The sequence below is a fragment of the Musca vetustissima genome, unplaced genomic scaffold, assembly GCF_032173495.1.
Source record: "Musca vetustissima isolate MV318-11 ecotype Yass unplaced genomic scaffold, APGP_CSIRO_Mvet_v1 utg1798, whole genome shotgun sequence".
Taxonomy (NCBI): domain Eukaryota; kingdom Metazoa; phylum Arthropoda; class Insecta; order Diptera; family Muscidae; genus Musca; species Musca vetustissima.
This window is the reverse complement of record NW_026874541.1, coordinates 102,468-118,969: the sequence shown is the minus strand read 5'-3', so window position 1 is coordinate 118,969 and position 16,502 is coordinate 102,468. Positions and strand designations below refer to the sequence as shown.

At 30.4% G+C, this 16,502-nt stretch overlaps 1 protein-coding gene across 2 annotated transcripts in view; it reads right to left on the bottom strand.

Moving 5' to 3' along the window:
* Window positions 1–16,502, bottom strand: part of LOC133334376 (integrin alpha-PS1-like) — a 146,391-nt gene that overhangs the window by 28,458 nt on the left and 101,431 nt on the right. The window contains exons 2-3 of one of the 2 annotated variants that reach the window (XM_061542676.1): window positions 6,453–6,580; window positions 3,218–3,241 (exon numbers count right to left, since the gene is read on the bottom strand). In XM_061542676.1, the coding sequence (XP_061398660.1) occupies window positions 3,218–3,241; window positions 6,453–6,580 (152 nt within the window). The remainder of the gene's footprint in view (window positions 1–3,217; window positions 3,242–6,452; window positions 6,581–16,502) is intronic. The other variant, XM_061542683.1, reaches the window with a different exon arrangement.

Genomic DNA, 16,502 nt, shown 5'->3' with positions numbered 1-16,502 from the left:
GTTAAAGAATTTCCGACATTATACATCAAGTTGTGGTTCTGATTATATTAAACCTAATATGTTACTAATGAGAGAATCTGAGGTCGCTATTAACCAATATATTCAACAATACGATTAGAAGACGAAAATATCCCGATTGTTTATAGATCCATAGAGTGATATCGGTACCTAAGAAAACTAATTCGAGGAGTGTGGATTAATTCAAAACTGTTGCGGTGTTATCGATATATTATAGAAGATTATTTACTAGCAAAAGCTGAGGTCGCTGGTACATTAATCAGCATTTTTAACAGTGTGATTAGCAAAGGAAAATACCCTACTAAAAAGTTTTCGACATTATACATCAAGTTGTGGTTCTGTGGTGGTTCGTTACTAACCAACAACACTATTCAACACTATGATTAGAAGAGGAAAATAACCAGTGCCTAAGAAACGTAATTCAAAGAATGTGGATTAACCTGCGGATCAAATAGAGCTGTTTTTTACATTGAGTAAATATGTAAGGGATTGGGTAGCATAGCTGGAGTCTTGTGGACACATCATTCTAAGGCATCACAAATTGTGATAAATAAATCAAGGCCATATATCCGTTTAATTTTGTCCGCCACTGTAGATCTTCATATCGTGCCTCATATTTTTAGTAGATATTACTTTTAGATATGGAATAACATTTTATTATTATTTACATCATCAGCTATTTTCAGAATGCATTCTCCGACAAACTAGAATTTTCGTTTTTTTTCATCTCCCAATTTTTTATTTAGTTTGTTTTTTTAATGCATCATTATGCATATTTTTTATGGGCTTGTTTTTCACATTTTGCGATTTTCATATCAGATTCCTGAAACGAAAACTTTGTTTCTTAAATTAAAGCTATAAGGGATATTGTTGAAATAATTGCCAGAGAACCCCATGGAATGCATTATAATGTTAGATTCCTGAAGCGAAAATCAATAAAAATATATATTTAAAAAATATTTTTTTATGTCCTAAAAGTTAATCAGAAAATCTTCGAAATAACGATTATGACATATAATGGAGAAAGGATACGAATAAAATATCTCTAAATGATATTAACACCTAAACTATAACAATCATCTATCATAATAATAGTAGCGTCTTGTCCCTAAATTGGGTGGGGTAATCTAGTTCCTAAATGGAACTAGGTCATTCATTTAGTTCCTAAAAAGAACTTGGCCAGTCATCTAGATCCTAAAAGGAACTACGTCTATAGTTCCTTTTAGTTCAATCGTTCAATATACGCCGGTCAATGAACGAGACTTTCTATATGAACGATTGAAACAATTGAACTAGATGAACGAGGACAAACATGTGAACTACGGGTAAAAATATCTCGAAATGATATTAACACCTAAACTATAACAATCATCTATCATAATAATAGTAGCGTCTTGTCCCTAAATTGGGTGGGGTAATCTAGTTCCTAAATGGAACTAGGTCATTCATTTAGTTCCTAAAAGGAACTTGGCCAGTCATCTAGATCCTAAAAGGAACTAGTTCTATAGTTCCTTTTAGTTCAATCGTTCAATATACGCCGGTCAATGAACGAGACTTTCTATATGAACGATTGAAACAATTGAACTAGGTGAACGAGGACAAACATGGAACTACAGGAACTAGATGAACAAAAGAGCGGAACCATTCTGTATTATTAAGGGTATAACTTCAACTTCTCGTATACAAAAGTATGTGCGTTATTTTCTATATTTTTGTTTTTATCTTTATATAGACCACTCAGTTTTATTTTTATTTCTTTGCTATTGCAATAAACAGAGCGGAAATATGAACTATATATTTTTTTCTTATTTTTTCGGCAGCATTTTTGCAGTATAAGCCAGAAGTAATGAAAATGAAAAAAATGCTGAAATTTGGCAATTTGCCCAAAAAATTACAGGAGAAAAATAACATTTCGAAATACATAACACAAATTAAAAAGAAATGTAAAAGTAGTTCATATGTTATAAGAAATATTTACAAAAAAGTAAATTAAAAATAAAAATTTAATTTTAGTAACAAAAAATATTGTTTAGTTTAAAAATAAAAAATAAATTAAAAAGTGGAAAGAAGCAACTACTTGAAGAGGTTAATGGAAGTTATTAAGAAGTATATATTTATATAGAAATATTAAAAATTATTTTTTATAAATATTGAAAAATATAACTTTTTTATATATAATTAAAAAATTTTTTTATATTTTTAAAAATATTTTTTAAATTAATATTTTTTTAATAATATTTAATTTATTAATATTTAATTAATAAAAATTATTAATAAATATTTTGATTTGTTTTAAAAATATATATTGTTTTAATTTAAAAAATATAATATGTTTTAAAATATAAAAAAAATATCTTTTATATATTTAAATATAAAATATATTCTTTATATATAAAATATTATTTGTAATATAAATTTTTTAAACATGAACAATTTATTTGATATATTTATATTTTAAAAGATTTTTGTTAAAAAATATTTTTTTTATTTATTTAAAAAAAAGATTTTTATGTTAAAAAAAATATTTTTTTATTTATTTAAAAAAAAGAATTTTTTTTTTTAAAAAAAATTTTTTTTATTTATTTAAAAAAAAGATTTTTTTAAAAAAAAAAAAGATTTTTTTATTAATGAATTTTTCTATTTATTTAAAAAATATTTTTTTTTATATAAATGAATTGTGTTTTATAGCATAAAAAATATTTTTTATATTAATGAAATATTTTTTATATTAATAAAATATTTGTTATAGTATAAAAAATTAATATTTTTTAATATTTATAAAATATAAAAAAAGAAAAAATAAAAAAACAAATTACAAAAATTATTCATAAAAAATTTTGTTAAAAAATGTCATGCGAACACAAAATTTAAATTAAAAAACAATAATATAAAATGAATAAAAGCCAATTTTATTTATTTACATATATTTGCAAATTATTTACAATATTAAGAAGCTTTTTTTTAAGAAATGCAAATGCTGGTTGATTGGTTTTTTGTAGTGGTGCTTGATGTGTTAAAAAATATTATTTTGAATACCATTTTTTTGGGTTAAGCAATTAAAAAGCAACAACAAAAATAAATATTACAAAAAATTTCGAGTTTTTAATTTGTTGTTTTTTTTTTGGAATTTAGCAATGGGTTAAAATAGAAATGATGCGAATTTTCATGATGTAACAAATAAAGCACCCATACCACTTACTAGGTTCATAGACTCCTTCAGGCGCTACAGAAGAGTTTTGTTTTTTTGGATTTTGATTATTTCGAATTTTTTGGTTTTTAGTAGCAGTTGATTTTTTTCATATAGATTTTTGATTTGTTGGGTGTAGAAGAAATATAGTGGATGTGTTGACCAATTTTTTGATTTTGTTTTTTTCGTTGAAACACAAAATTTTATTTTTTTTTTGAAATAAAAACATAAATTTTTATAAAACAAAAAAATAAAAGGGGAAAAGAAAAAAAGAAAAATGTACATGAAAGAAAATATAATTAATAATTTGCTTTTACGGATTATTTTATTTTTTTTAAGTTTTTTGTTTTGTCTATATATAAAAAAAATTTGAAGCCAGTTTTAGCAAAAGTTGTTATTGGGCCAAAATGGTTTCTTGTTCGCTGGCTTTCAAGCCGCCTTTAGCTGATTTTTTTTATTTTTTCTGTTTGGTTATTTAAAAATTTTGCATTTGCTAAAATAAGCTTTGTTGTCTTGGCTATATATAAAAATAATATATTAATACATAATTTAATTAAATTTTTCCAATATATATTTTTTTATAAAATTTGCAAACACTGAATATATAAAGGGGAGTTGCTATATATTGTATTATTTACAAATATTTAAGTTTTGAAATTTTATTTTATATTTTTAATATTTTTTTTAGTCACATTTTGCTGTTCTAAAAGTGAAACTTCTGCTTCTAGTGAAACTAATTTCACATAAAATATTTTTTTTTTCACAAACACAGAAATTTGCCTTGAGATGATATTATTTTATTATAATATATTTTTGTATATATAAAAAAATAGTAAGAGAAAAAAATTATAGAAACTAATGCAACTCAAGAATAAATATTTTATTTACTAACTACTAAAATAAATAAATATTTTTATTATTTATTTAAGAGAGAAAAAAATATATTTTTTATTTTTTTTTTGCTAACTACTTGAGATAAAAAGGGATTATTTACAAACACCTTTTTTGAAAAAATTAAATAAATAAATTATATATTTTTAATAATTATTTTTTTGTATATTAAATGCAAAAGAAAAAACCTATAACATGGATTTTAGTTAAAAGAAAGCCAATTCTTTTTTTATTGGGTTATTTAAATCTTGTTTTTTAATATCGATCCGCAAATTGCCCTTTTTGTATTAGGATTTTGTTGTATTTATTTATATATATATATATATATATATATATATATTTTTGTAATTGAAAAAAATAATCCCTTCACCAAGAAAATAAAAAATTAAATTTTTATAAAAAACATTTCTTTTCAATTTGTAATAAAACACAGAGAGGGGAAAAATATAAACTAACTAAACTATTTAACATAGAGATAATCCTCAACATATTGGGAGTTCTTTTTTTCATATACATAAATTATAATATTGATATAAAATACATAACAATTATATTTTATTTTGGAGACAAGTAAAGATATAAGAAAACCAGAAAAAAATTTAAACACAAAGATAGTCCTTGAAAAAAATATTCTTTAAAAAGTCCACGCCTTATATAGTCCTTGAAAAAATATTCTTTAAAAAGTCCACACCTTATATAGTCCTCGGAAAAAATATTCTTTAAAAAGTCCAGCCCTAATATAGTGCTCGGAAAAAATATTCTTTAAAAAGTCCACGCCTTTTATATAGCCCTTCACAAAATATTTGGATACGCTCCACCATAGATATACTGACAGGTACTTGAAATAAAAATATAGGGAACAAACCGAAAAGTGTACCTATACCGACATTTCTACAAACCGATTATGGTTCGAAATATTGGTCCTAGACCCAATTTTTATTTCATCCAAACTTACTTCAAGGTTACTTCAAGTTTGAACATGGGGAATATCGATCCACTCCTTTTGGTACCTCCCAAACAGGGGATTACCTTGGGTTGTGTTGTAATGTTCGGCTTTCAATTGTGGCTTATAGATCGAATCGAAAAAAAACATAAAAAAATACGTTTTCGGTTGACTTCATCTCAATATTATTATCTGATGGATCATCGAAAATTATAGCCGTTCTCCTTGACCATACCTGGATCTTCATGGAAAATTTCAAAGCGATCAGCGCTATATTTCCGCCCTATAGTGTGGTAATGGGTTACTAAATAATATATGAATACGTAAGCACCTGTAAATATTTAAGTGTAACTCCCCATCATTGGTCAGAACCCATCCTTCATGCAAAATTTCGTGAAGATTGGTCAATAACTGTGGCCTGTATCGTGTTTACAAATTATAATGGACAGACGGACAGACACACGGACTCAGCTAGTCGAGATATGACGATCGGTATGCTTAAAGGTGGGTCTAGGACCCATATTTCGCGGCGTTACAAACTTTTGGGGCTGCACAAAGCTATAATACCCTGACAATATGGTTGTGTAGGGTATAAAAAGGGGGTTATATGGTAACGATACCAAAAATGGGGCGAATATTAAACATTTTTTGGTGGGGAGATTAGGAGATTAGGTACACTTATTTGGCGGCTATCCGAAAAATCGGCCTATATTTATAATTTTTTTGTGGAGGGATTTGGTACCTATTAAGAACTCATAATGCTAAATTACACCCAATTCAGTGGAAAAATACGATCGAAAGCCCCAAAATACTGAAAATTAGGAGGCACCGTTATATGGGGGCTACCAGAAAAAGTGGACCTATATTTATAATTTTTTGTGGAGACATTCAGTACCCAATAATAACCCGATGTACCAAATTTCAGTGTATTCGGTTGTAAAAAGGCGGTCAAGAACCCAAACATACCGAAATTTTTGGTGGTACGGTTATATGGGAGCTCTGCCAAAACGTGAACCGATATATCCCATCTTCGAACTTCGAACCTGCCTGCAGACAAAAGACAAAACTATGCCAAATGTGACCTCCCTATGTTAATTCCTTTAGAATGAAGCGTGATTACAACAGACGGACGGACTGACCGACATGGGTAGATCGTCTTAGAATTTTACCCTGATCAAGAATATATATACTTTATAGGATCGGAAATAAATATTTCGATGAGTTACAAACGGCATGACAAAATTAATATACTCTCCCTACTATGGTAGAGGGTATAAAAATCCAATATTTCTTTCTGGTTTTCTGTTTTTGAAAAAATCTTTACTTTTACAATATTTTCAATTTTTTGTGGACAAACTATTCTATTTTTTTTTATAAAAATTAAAATTATTTTTAAAATAAAATAATACTTACATCTTCGGCCATCGGTTATAACCTGTTCACAGTCATCAAACTTTTGTGTTATGGGGCATTTGTATAAAGCACCCGAATGATTGGTACCCGGCTGTAGATTTTTATCCAGGGGAGCGCCAACAAGAAGCCTAGAAAAATAAAGAAAAAAAAAAATAAATTTTATTAAAAAATTAAATTAAAAAAAATTCCAAAAAATCTGATCTGAAAAATATGAAAAAATCTGAGAGAAAAAATCTTGCCTTAAGGGCCATTTTCCACTTCCTCCTTCCCTGGACCCCAATACAGCAATGTTGGGCCAACTGTTTATTGTCATTACTCCGCCTCCTCTCCCTCTTCATTTGGGATAATCTCTCAACCGAACATTGTTGTCTTGTGTCATACACATAATGAGGGTATTATTGCATTGCATTTTGGGGTCAGTTCGCCCAGTCCCTTCCATTGAGGTTGATTGAAAACAGAGTGTGAATGGACTGTTTGATATCAAACCAAGCAACAACACACAAACAAACATTAAACCCACTTGAAATGATTTAAAAAATATAAAGAATGAAAAAATCTGGGCAGAAAAAAAAAATTCAAATGCAACTGAAAATCTGTTGGATGGATGTATGTGTGAATGGATTTTTGTGATGGACAAAACATGTTGGCTATTTTTTTTTGGATTTATTGAATTTTGGAATTTGAAAAAATATCCACCAAAACACTTGTGAAAACAAGTTTCGAAAAAAAATAATGTTTGGCAGCAGCCGGCTCGCCAACTGACTAAACTATACGACTACACTATATAAAAATTGTTTGTTGTTGTTATAATTTTTTGTTATTGTTGTTGTTGCCTGAGATGTTATTATTACATTTTTTTCTGATTTTATTGTACACATGTACGAAGAATATGTTTTATTTTTGGGATTATTATTGGATATATTTGGGCGTATGGTTGGGTTGGCTGAATGGCTTTTTGGCTGGCAGGCCGTCTGGTTATTTGATTTGATTGCTGCTTGGGCAAGTTTGCCATTATAATGAATGGAATGTGTGTGTGTGTTTGTTTGTGGAGGCTCGAAGGCGCTGGCGACGATTACATTACTTAAATGAATGGCCAATGCACTTTTGACAGTTGCCAAAGCAAACCAACAAAAAGAGTTACTGAGGCCGGGGCTGCTGTTGTCTATCATGGAACCATATGCCACTCATGTGTCACTCGGCGTGGAGAACCACGCAATTGCAGACAATTTTTTTTTATTTTTTTTGGGCACAAATGTTACCCTTTTTATGGTGTAAATTATGAAATTAAAATGGGGTCCATTAAAATGGAATTATTTATTTTTTTAGAAATAAAAAATTCGGTTCCCCTTTCCATTTCCCCCTATTCTTATTCGAAACAACGATGTCATATATGTTGTGGTTGTTATTGCTGTTTCAAATTAATTTAACAATAATGAACTGATGTAATTAATTATATTATGAAGCGCTCTAATTTCTATTGTTATTATCATCATATTTGTTTGGTGTTTATGTAATTTGACAACCATCATCAGACAACATCACCATCGTCATCACAATAAAATTCCAAAGAAATATGAGATTGAAAAATTCCGAACTAAGACAATGTCATGAGGAAGTGTGAAATGACCACCAACAAAACAAGCGGGTTATTAATTCACCCATAGGGTTGAGCGACTGTCTGTTATAATTAATTACAAAATTGGATAATAATTGTAATTTTGGTTGTCAAAGGGTGGGGAGGGGTAGGAGTGATTGTCTGTGGTCGTTAGAAATATATCCCGCATTAAATCATATGTGGTTATTAAAATAATATCAAAGGGGGAAGACATTTGATAACTCAATATTCCGAGGAGGGGATTCAAGCCTAGAGCTTAAAAAATATACTTAAAAAAAACACCAAAAACATTTTTAAAAATATGCAAAAAATATATTTTTAAACAGATTCAAATATATATTAAAAAAAATTATATATTTAAAAAAATATTAAAAAAAATTTAAAGGTATTAAAAAATATTTTTATTTATGATACTCTACAGAACTTCCACGAAAATCTAATTTTCTATGGTTCGATATTCTGAGCTTGGGAAATATTTAGCGATATTTGTACCCCCTTGACCGACTAGACGTCTAATAATATTACTAATATTCAGTACAGCTCTTATAATTACTTGTCCAGATCCCCTTCATCGTGGGTTGTGTTGTGATGTCCGGCTTTCAATAGTGGCCTATAAATCGACTCATAAAAAAACACAAAAAATTAAGTTTTCGGGTCACTTCGTCCAAATATTATTATCTGATCATCACCGAAAATTATAGGCGTTGTCCATGACCATACCTGGATCCTCATGGAAAATTTCTAAGCGATCCGCGATATATTTTCGCCTTCTAGTGTGGTAATGAGTTACTAAATAATATTTGAAAACGTAAGGTCCTCTAAATATTTAAGTGTAACTCTCAAATCTGAATACAACGATAATGCAATTGGTATCAATGTAAAGATGAACCATTCCTCTTGGATATACTATCAACTTCTCGGGTCTATGTCCTTCAGGAGTAAATATATACGCCATAGAATACAAATTTTGTCATTTTCCACACAAAAGTCTGGGTCCATTTGACCCGCTAAATATTGACCAATCTTTATCAAAATAGGCATGCTTATTCTTTGCCCCGATTCCCTTCTCCATGCTAAAATTCGCGGTGTTTGGGTCATAATTGCGGCCTCTGGAGCGACCAGAAAACCCGACAAAAATAAAGTTGTTGGTCCATTTCATCCCCTAAATATTAACCGATCTTTTCCAAAAACTATAGGGGTCTTCATTAGCCAGAAACCCATCCTACATGCAAAATTTCGTGAAGATTGGTTCATAACTGTGGCCTGTATCGTGTTTACAAAATATAATGGACAGACGGACGGACGGACACACATGTCTAGATCGACTCAGCTAGTCGAGATATAACGATCGGTATACTTAAAGGTGGGTCTAGGACCAATATTTCGCGGAGTTACAAACTTGTGGGGCTTCAAAAAGCTATAATACCCTGACAACATAGTTGTGTAGGGTATAAAAATAAAAAAATTCAAAAATATATTTATTTAAAGAATATTGAGCAAATATTTTAAAAAATCTGAACCGATTTAAACAAACCTTGTCACACATAATTTTTTCCTCAATTGCATTTGCTATGCAAAATTCTGCTTAATCGGAAAAATATTGGGAGTTTGGAGTATCATTCAAAAAAAAAATCGGCCGAAACTATATATGGGAGCTATATCTAAATCTGAACCGATTTTCTCCAATTTCAATAGGTTTCGTCCTTGGGCCAAATAAGTGAACTGTGCCAAATTTCAACCAAATCGGATCATAAATGCGACCTGTACTTTTTTTCAAAAAATACGTGGACGAGCGGTCAGACGGACATGCGTAAATCAACTCAGAAAATGTTTCTATGCATATTCTCAAAGGGAACCATGGGTCTATCTCGTTTCCTTTTGCCTGTTACAAACATATGCACAAATACATAATACCCTGTACCACAGTGTGGTGAAGGGTATAAAAAGCCACGCCTTTGTTAGGTGTTCAGAAAATATTTTTTAAAAATCCATGACGTTGTTAGGTGTTAAAATTAATTTTTTTCTTTTTGTTTCACATACTCTCCTATTTTTTAAATTCCCATTTCCCTTCTTGCCACCAACAAAATTCTTCTCTTGTCCTCCTGGCGAAAAATGTGTCCAGTCAGAGTCAGCATGCCATTAAATCATGTGGCGGTATGACAGTGTGGAGAAGTATTTTTTTTTTGTTTGATGTGGTTAACATGCGTGTTGCACTGCATTTCGCATGTTGTTATGCTGTTGTTGCTGTTACCTCCTGACAGGAGGTGGTGCACTGCAGATAACGTAGATGAAGAAGAAGTCCATGAAATTCCGACAAGCATTTGACTGACATTTTTGCATGTCATCTCTATTGACAATTTGGCTGCTGTGTTATAACATGTGATTGGCTGGCTGCAGGTTTGTGTTTGATGTCCAGATGCTGGCAACTTGTTTTAGGAGGTTGCTTTAGCAGACAAGTTGAGATCATGAGGAGGTTGTTGAGAGACTCAAGATACATAAGATAATTTAAGATAAAAATTATGAAGTTGAGATTATCAGATTGGAACTATGAGAATTTAATTTTTAAGTGGAGGATATGGGAATTTAATAAAAATTATACAAAATCTTAAGTTTTTACAATTTTGTTAATTAAATACAAATTAAGAGGGTTGGGTTTAGATGGTTTTGGTTTAACTATAATAACAAAAGGAAATCATTGTAATTTTTTAGGCTTCCAACATCACTAGTTTGATGTCACATCATTATGTTTGATACTTAGTTTAAATACAACAAGTCTTAAACACTATCAAACTACTTCTGGTTTGATGAGGTTTGAAGCTAAAATTAATACCTTTCTGTGCCACAAATTCACCGATCTCATTTTATTTATTTTAATTTCCTCTCTCCCTAACTGACTCCATATATTATCCGCCAGCCAAGTGTAGGTGCCACCCAGGCACTAACCCGAAAACCTTTAAGCAGCTGCAGACCATCTCTACTTCATCATCATGACTCTTAAGCCTCTTGCTCTACAGCATGTTTGTTAAACCCTAGACATTTGACAACTTTTCAGGAGTGTAACCCCAAGGATTTGCCAGTTCGTCTTTCTGCCATCAGCTTCTATTTCTTTCTTTTTTAGTTTGTCATGTTTTATTACATTTTGCTGTAAATGTTTAAATGTTTATTGTCGTCGTCTTCCCGGAGTATTGTGAATAAGTTAAACCGCCAATGGCTGTGGGTTGCTGGTTGCTCGTTGTTTTCGGCTTGACTTTAATGATGATGGGTAATTGAATTTTTTTTGCCTCATGACTTTTGCGGCAAAACTTTTGGCACTGTTAATGGATTTCACAATAGATTTAGTTGAAGTCGTAGGTGGTTTGAAGTTAGGTTTTTTTATTTTTTTTTGCAAATTTAAATGCGACTTTTGACAATTTTTCAAAGATTTTCTTTTATTGCTGGAAAAATTGCACACAGAGTTGTTGCAAGCACGATTACAGCGACCTACAACATTTTTCGTTTGATGAGCTAACCAAGAAACAACTTCACATAATTTTTTTTGTATGCAACATGTGTGGATGTATTTTCGTAACTTTTGACCCCATGCTTGTGATAGGATGTAGGTGGATCTTTTTCTAAGGAAAAAGGCCATAAATTGGTATTCAAGTCGTTAATGGCTTTATTTATTAGTAAAAAATTATGAGAAAACTAAATAGAAAAAAATTAAATGACCCTTTCAAACCCAGAGGTTGTTGATGATGTTGGGCGCCACTTTAATATCTTTAAGAAAAATCAAAAATGAGGTAATTTTTTAGGTGATTGTTTGAAAAATTATATACAAAACTGGAGTGATCAAAGATGAGATTTGAAAAAATGGGAATCATCAATCAATTAGTTTGATGGTTCTGGAATGTTGTTTGATATGAACATTTCGAATTTAAAAAGTTTTTTGATGATTTTTTGCACAAAAAATTAATGAAATGAAAAGGTTTTTTAATTTCAATTTGAGGTTTGATTATGTTGGGCGCCACTCATGCAATAGTACCAATAAATTAGAGGGAATGTTTTTTTTTTTTCATTTCCCTGCACCTGGAAACCCCATATTGAAGCTGAGGAAGTCGAAGGAGTTTGATACGAACAACTTCATACCAATTGGCTTGACGCCACTCATGAAAATGCACAAATAAATTCAAAGGAATGGAAATGATTTTTTCTCTTCAATTTGAGGTTTGATGATGTTGGGCGCCACATATGAAACTGTACCAATAAATTCGAGGAAATAGATTTTTTTCCATTTCTATGTGGCAAAAACCCCATGTTGGAACTGAGTAATTCGAAGAATTTTGATACGAATAACTGCATATCAATTGGTTTGATGTTGTTGTAGAGTGGTTTAATAGCAAACATATTGCATGGAAGCGGCAAATACAGTTAGAGTCTGATTGGTATTTTTTGAAAAAAGAGGTTTGATGGTTAGAGCATCAAACCAAAATTTTTAATATCCTTAGAATTGGGTTTGACAGAGAAAATTGTATTCACATCTTTGGAAATATGTTCAGTATTCCAATAAGAATCTATTGGAAAAAATGAAGTTTGTTATCAACTGCATCAAACCAAATGGTTGGATCATAAAGCTTAGATAGCAACAATATGCAGCTAAACTTATTTCTTTGAGTTCAATGAGGACTTTAAAGTCTACTACAAATCCATCTGCCCTTGTCGCTTGATTCCCAAGCTTTCCATGAATGATAAAAAATTGTGATTTATTTTCATGACCAACTGTTTGTACAAAATAAATATTCTCCCATCTAATTCCCATCGTTTTTGAAAAAAAATACCCCAGCAATCTCAAATGAAACAATTTTCCATTGCTAATGGCCAATTCAATTACAACAAAAAACACTTTATCAAAAAAGACAAAAAAACAACAACAACAACGCCAAGTCAGCAAAACATCCAGACAGATACGACAACATTTTTGGCGTCTTTGACTGCGCCATAGATATTTATTCAAATGTAGGCAATGTGTTAGGAGGAATGTCGCCCAAAAAAAAAAGCAACAAAAAAGTTGGGAACACAAATACCACGTCTGAGCATCATGAACATGCAAATAACAAAAAAGGGATCCCCAGGAAAAAAAAACTCCATCCCCAGCATACAACTCCCATTATAAATTAGCTAACATGCCAATGTTCCGCAGAAAAAAATAATCCCATGCCAAAAACAACAACTGCAACTGTTTCCCTTTTCTTGTAGATGGACTTGATTTTTTTTCTAAAGATGTTTTGGTTCTCCTTCCTTTCTTCCACCACCAGACTGAAGTCCAAAGTCTATAGAATGGTGTTGATATCGGCTGTGCGCCGCCCAATGATTAAGTATCGACCATTTGGCAATGACAAAAGTTGGCCATGTTTAACAAATTGAAATGAGTTGGAGATTTCATTTGCTGCTTTAAAGGCAGCCAATGCAGAATACAGGCCGCCTCTGGGAAGCTGAGGAAAATTAATTTAATGTCTATGGCCGGTTAGATGTTAATTACCAAGTGGAAGGAGAGAGTAGGAAAAGAAAAAGACGAAGAAAAATTGATTTTCTGCAACAAGTTAATTAGGTTCATTAGGAGCAGGATGTAAATCTAGATGCTAGTTAGTAACGGGATCGAAGTTCGAGAATGTTTTTTTTCAAAATAATGTGTTAAAAAACCGGTTTCATGAGACTTTTTTAGCGTGGATTTTCTTTAAAAATTTTTTTGAATAACTATTTCTATGGGTCGATTTTTTAAGGCTTGGATTTTTTTTATCATAAAGCCTATCGTAAGACGTGGATTTTTTAAAAAAATATTTTTTCAGAGCATATCATTAGGGGTGTTTTTTAGAATTATTTTTCGTAGCACATCATTAGGCGTTGATTTTTAAAAATTCATTTTCAGAGACTATTTTTAGGCGTGGATATCTTGAAAATATTTTTTCCGAAGACTATTTTTAGGCGTGAATTTTTTATAAATAATTTTTCAGAGCACATCATTAGGCGTGAATCGTTTAACAAATAATTTTTAAATTATGTTTATAGGCGTGGATGTATAATAATTTTGTTTAAGTTCCATTCAAAGGCAAGGATTTAAAAAAAATATATTCAAAGACTATTTCAAGGCGGGGATTACTTGAAAATATTTTTTCAGACTATTTTTATACGCCTGGATGTTTAAGAATATTCTTAAGGACTATAAGACTATTTTTAGGTAGGTATTTTGTTAAAATATTTTCAAAGACTATATTTAGGCGGAGATTTTTTAAACCTATTTTCAAAGACTACTTTTAGGCGGGTATCTTTTAAAAATATTTTTTAAGGACTATTTAAAGACGTGGACTTTTAAAAAAATTAATTTTCAGAGCACATCATTAGGCATGAAACGTTAAAAATATTTTTTTAAATTCTATTTTAGTCGTAGATTTTTAAAAATATTTTAATGTATATTTTTAGGCGTAGATGTTTAATAATATTTTAAGCCTATTTTTAGGCGAAGATGTTTATTAATAATTATTAAAGTATATTTTTAGGCGTAGAAGTTTAATGTTATTTTTTAAAAGCAAAGGCAAGGTTTTAAAAAATATTTTCGGACTAGCTGAGGATTTTTTAAAAATTCAAACAATTTTTTTACGCTTGGATTTTTTAAATTTATTTTCAAGAACTATTAAAAGCCGTGGTGAATATTGGACACATATTTTTCTTGGTGCCTATTTTCAGGTGTTGATTTTGGACACATTTTTTTCAAAGCCTATATTTAGAAGTGAAATTGAAGAATTGAATTTTCGACAAATATTTTCTAAACATAATTATTATTTATGGATTGTGCCTGTCTTGAAGAATATTTTTTAAGGACTATAAGACTATTTTTATTTATTTTTATTTTCAAAGACTATACTTAGGCGGAGATTTTTTAAATTAATTTTCAGATTTTTTAAGGTCTATTTTTAGTCGTAGATTTTTAATAATATTTTAAAGTATATTTTTAGGCGTAGATATTTAATAATATTTTTAAAGCCTATTTTTAGGCGAATATGGTTATTAATAATTTTTAAAGTCTATTTTTAGGCGTAGATGTTTAATATTATTTTTTAAAAACAAAGGGAAGGCTTTTAAAAATATTTTCGGACTAGGTGAGGATTTTTTAAAAATTCAAAAAATTTTTTCCGCCTGGATTTTTTAAAAATATTTTCAAGAACTATTAAAAGCTGTGGTGAATATTGGATACATATTTTTCTTAGTGCCTATTTTCAGGTGTTGATTTTGGACACGTTTTTTAAAGCCTTTATTTATAAGTGAAATTGAAGAATTAAATTTTCGACAAATATTTTCTAAACATAATTATTATTTATGGATTGTGCCAATAGTTTTGGTGACCACTGTCTTGTCCTCCCAATATCGACATTTAAATATTTTTTTTTTTCAAAAAACTTGTTACTGAAGTAGGCAAACTTGACTTAATGATTGTCAAAGATAGTTGCTGTATTTCCTTCTAAACACCAACCCGAAAGACATGCAGATTTTTGTTTGCCAGCAGTCCATCAACAAAATTGTGTCTTGTTCCTTTAATACTTTCAGCAGGGATTTGTATATATTTTTCTTTAAAGACCTGTGGGTCAATAAAATATGCATTGTTGTGGTTGTTACTGGGCACCTACTGATCTTTTTTAAATTCAACACAAAACATATTCTTGTCGTTTTACTAAAAAAATGCCCACACGTTTCGATCGAAGCTGCTGCTCCTGCTGCTGGCTGCTGTATTCTACTGTTAAGAATAAATATTTTGCCAGTACCAAAAATTTCCCTGCCCTTTTGGGTCAATATGACAATCTGAGTTTTTGAGTATCATTTGGGGGAAGTTGGCTTCAAACTTAATTTTTGCTACAACAAATGTTTGGAAGGCTGTTTTTGGCAGCATTTAAGCCCGAACCAATAATATCATTAGGCCAATCTGAATGAACGACAGAACAACAAGCATTGAAGAATAAAAACAGAAGAACAAAAGCCTAAGGGTATTTCAGGTTTCCTCGTCTGAGATTCTTTATAAGAGATTTTTCCATACCCTCTTCCCTGGGATATTCGATGTAGAGTTCAGTTCAGTTCGTGTCACGTTTGTGTAAATCAGTTTTTGTTTTGTATATTTTTGTCTTGGTCTTATTTGCGTTGGCTTAAACTTCCAATTGCCGGATGATGGTTGACTCTTCGTTTACTTTAGAAAAAGCTGAACGTGTTGTTCTTCATGTTGTGGCGGCTCAAGCCAAGATTAAAAAAAACGAAAATTATGTGTGGTGATATATGAGGTTCCCTTTTTTCGCCGAACCAAAAAAAAAAAAAAAACAAATCAGTAAACGCGAACCTGGCAGTCGTGTTGGCTGAACATAATTGTTATTGCAACATTTGTTTGTTGCTGGTTTTGTTGTTGTTTAAGTGTTGCGCTC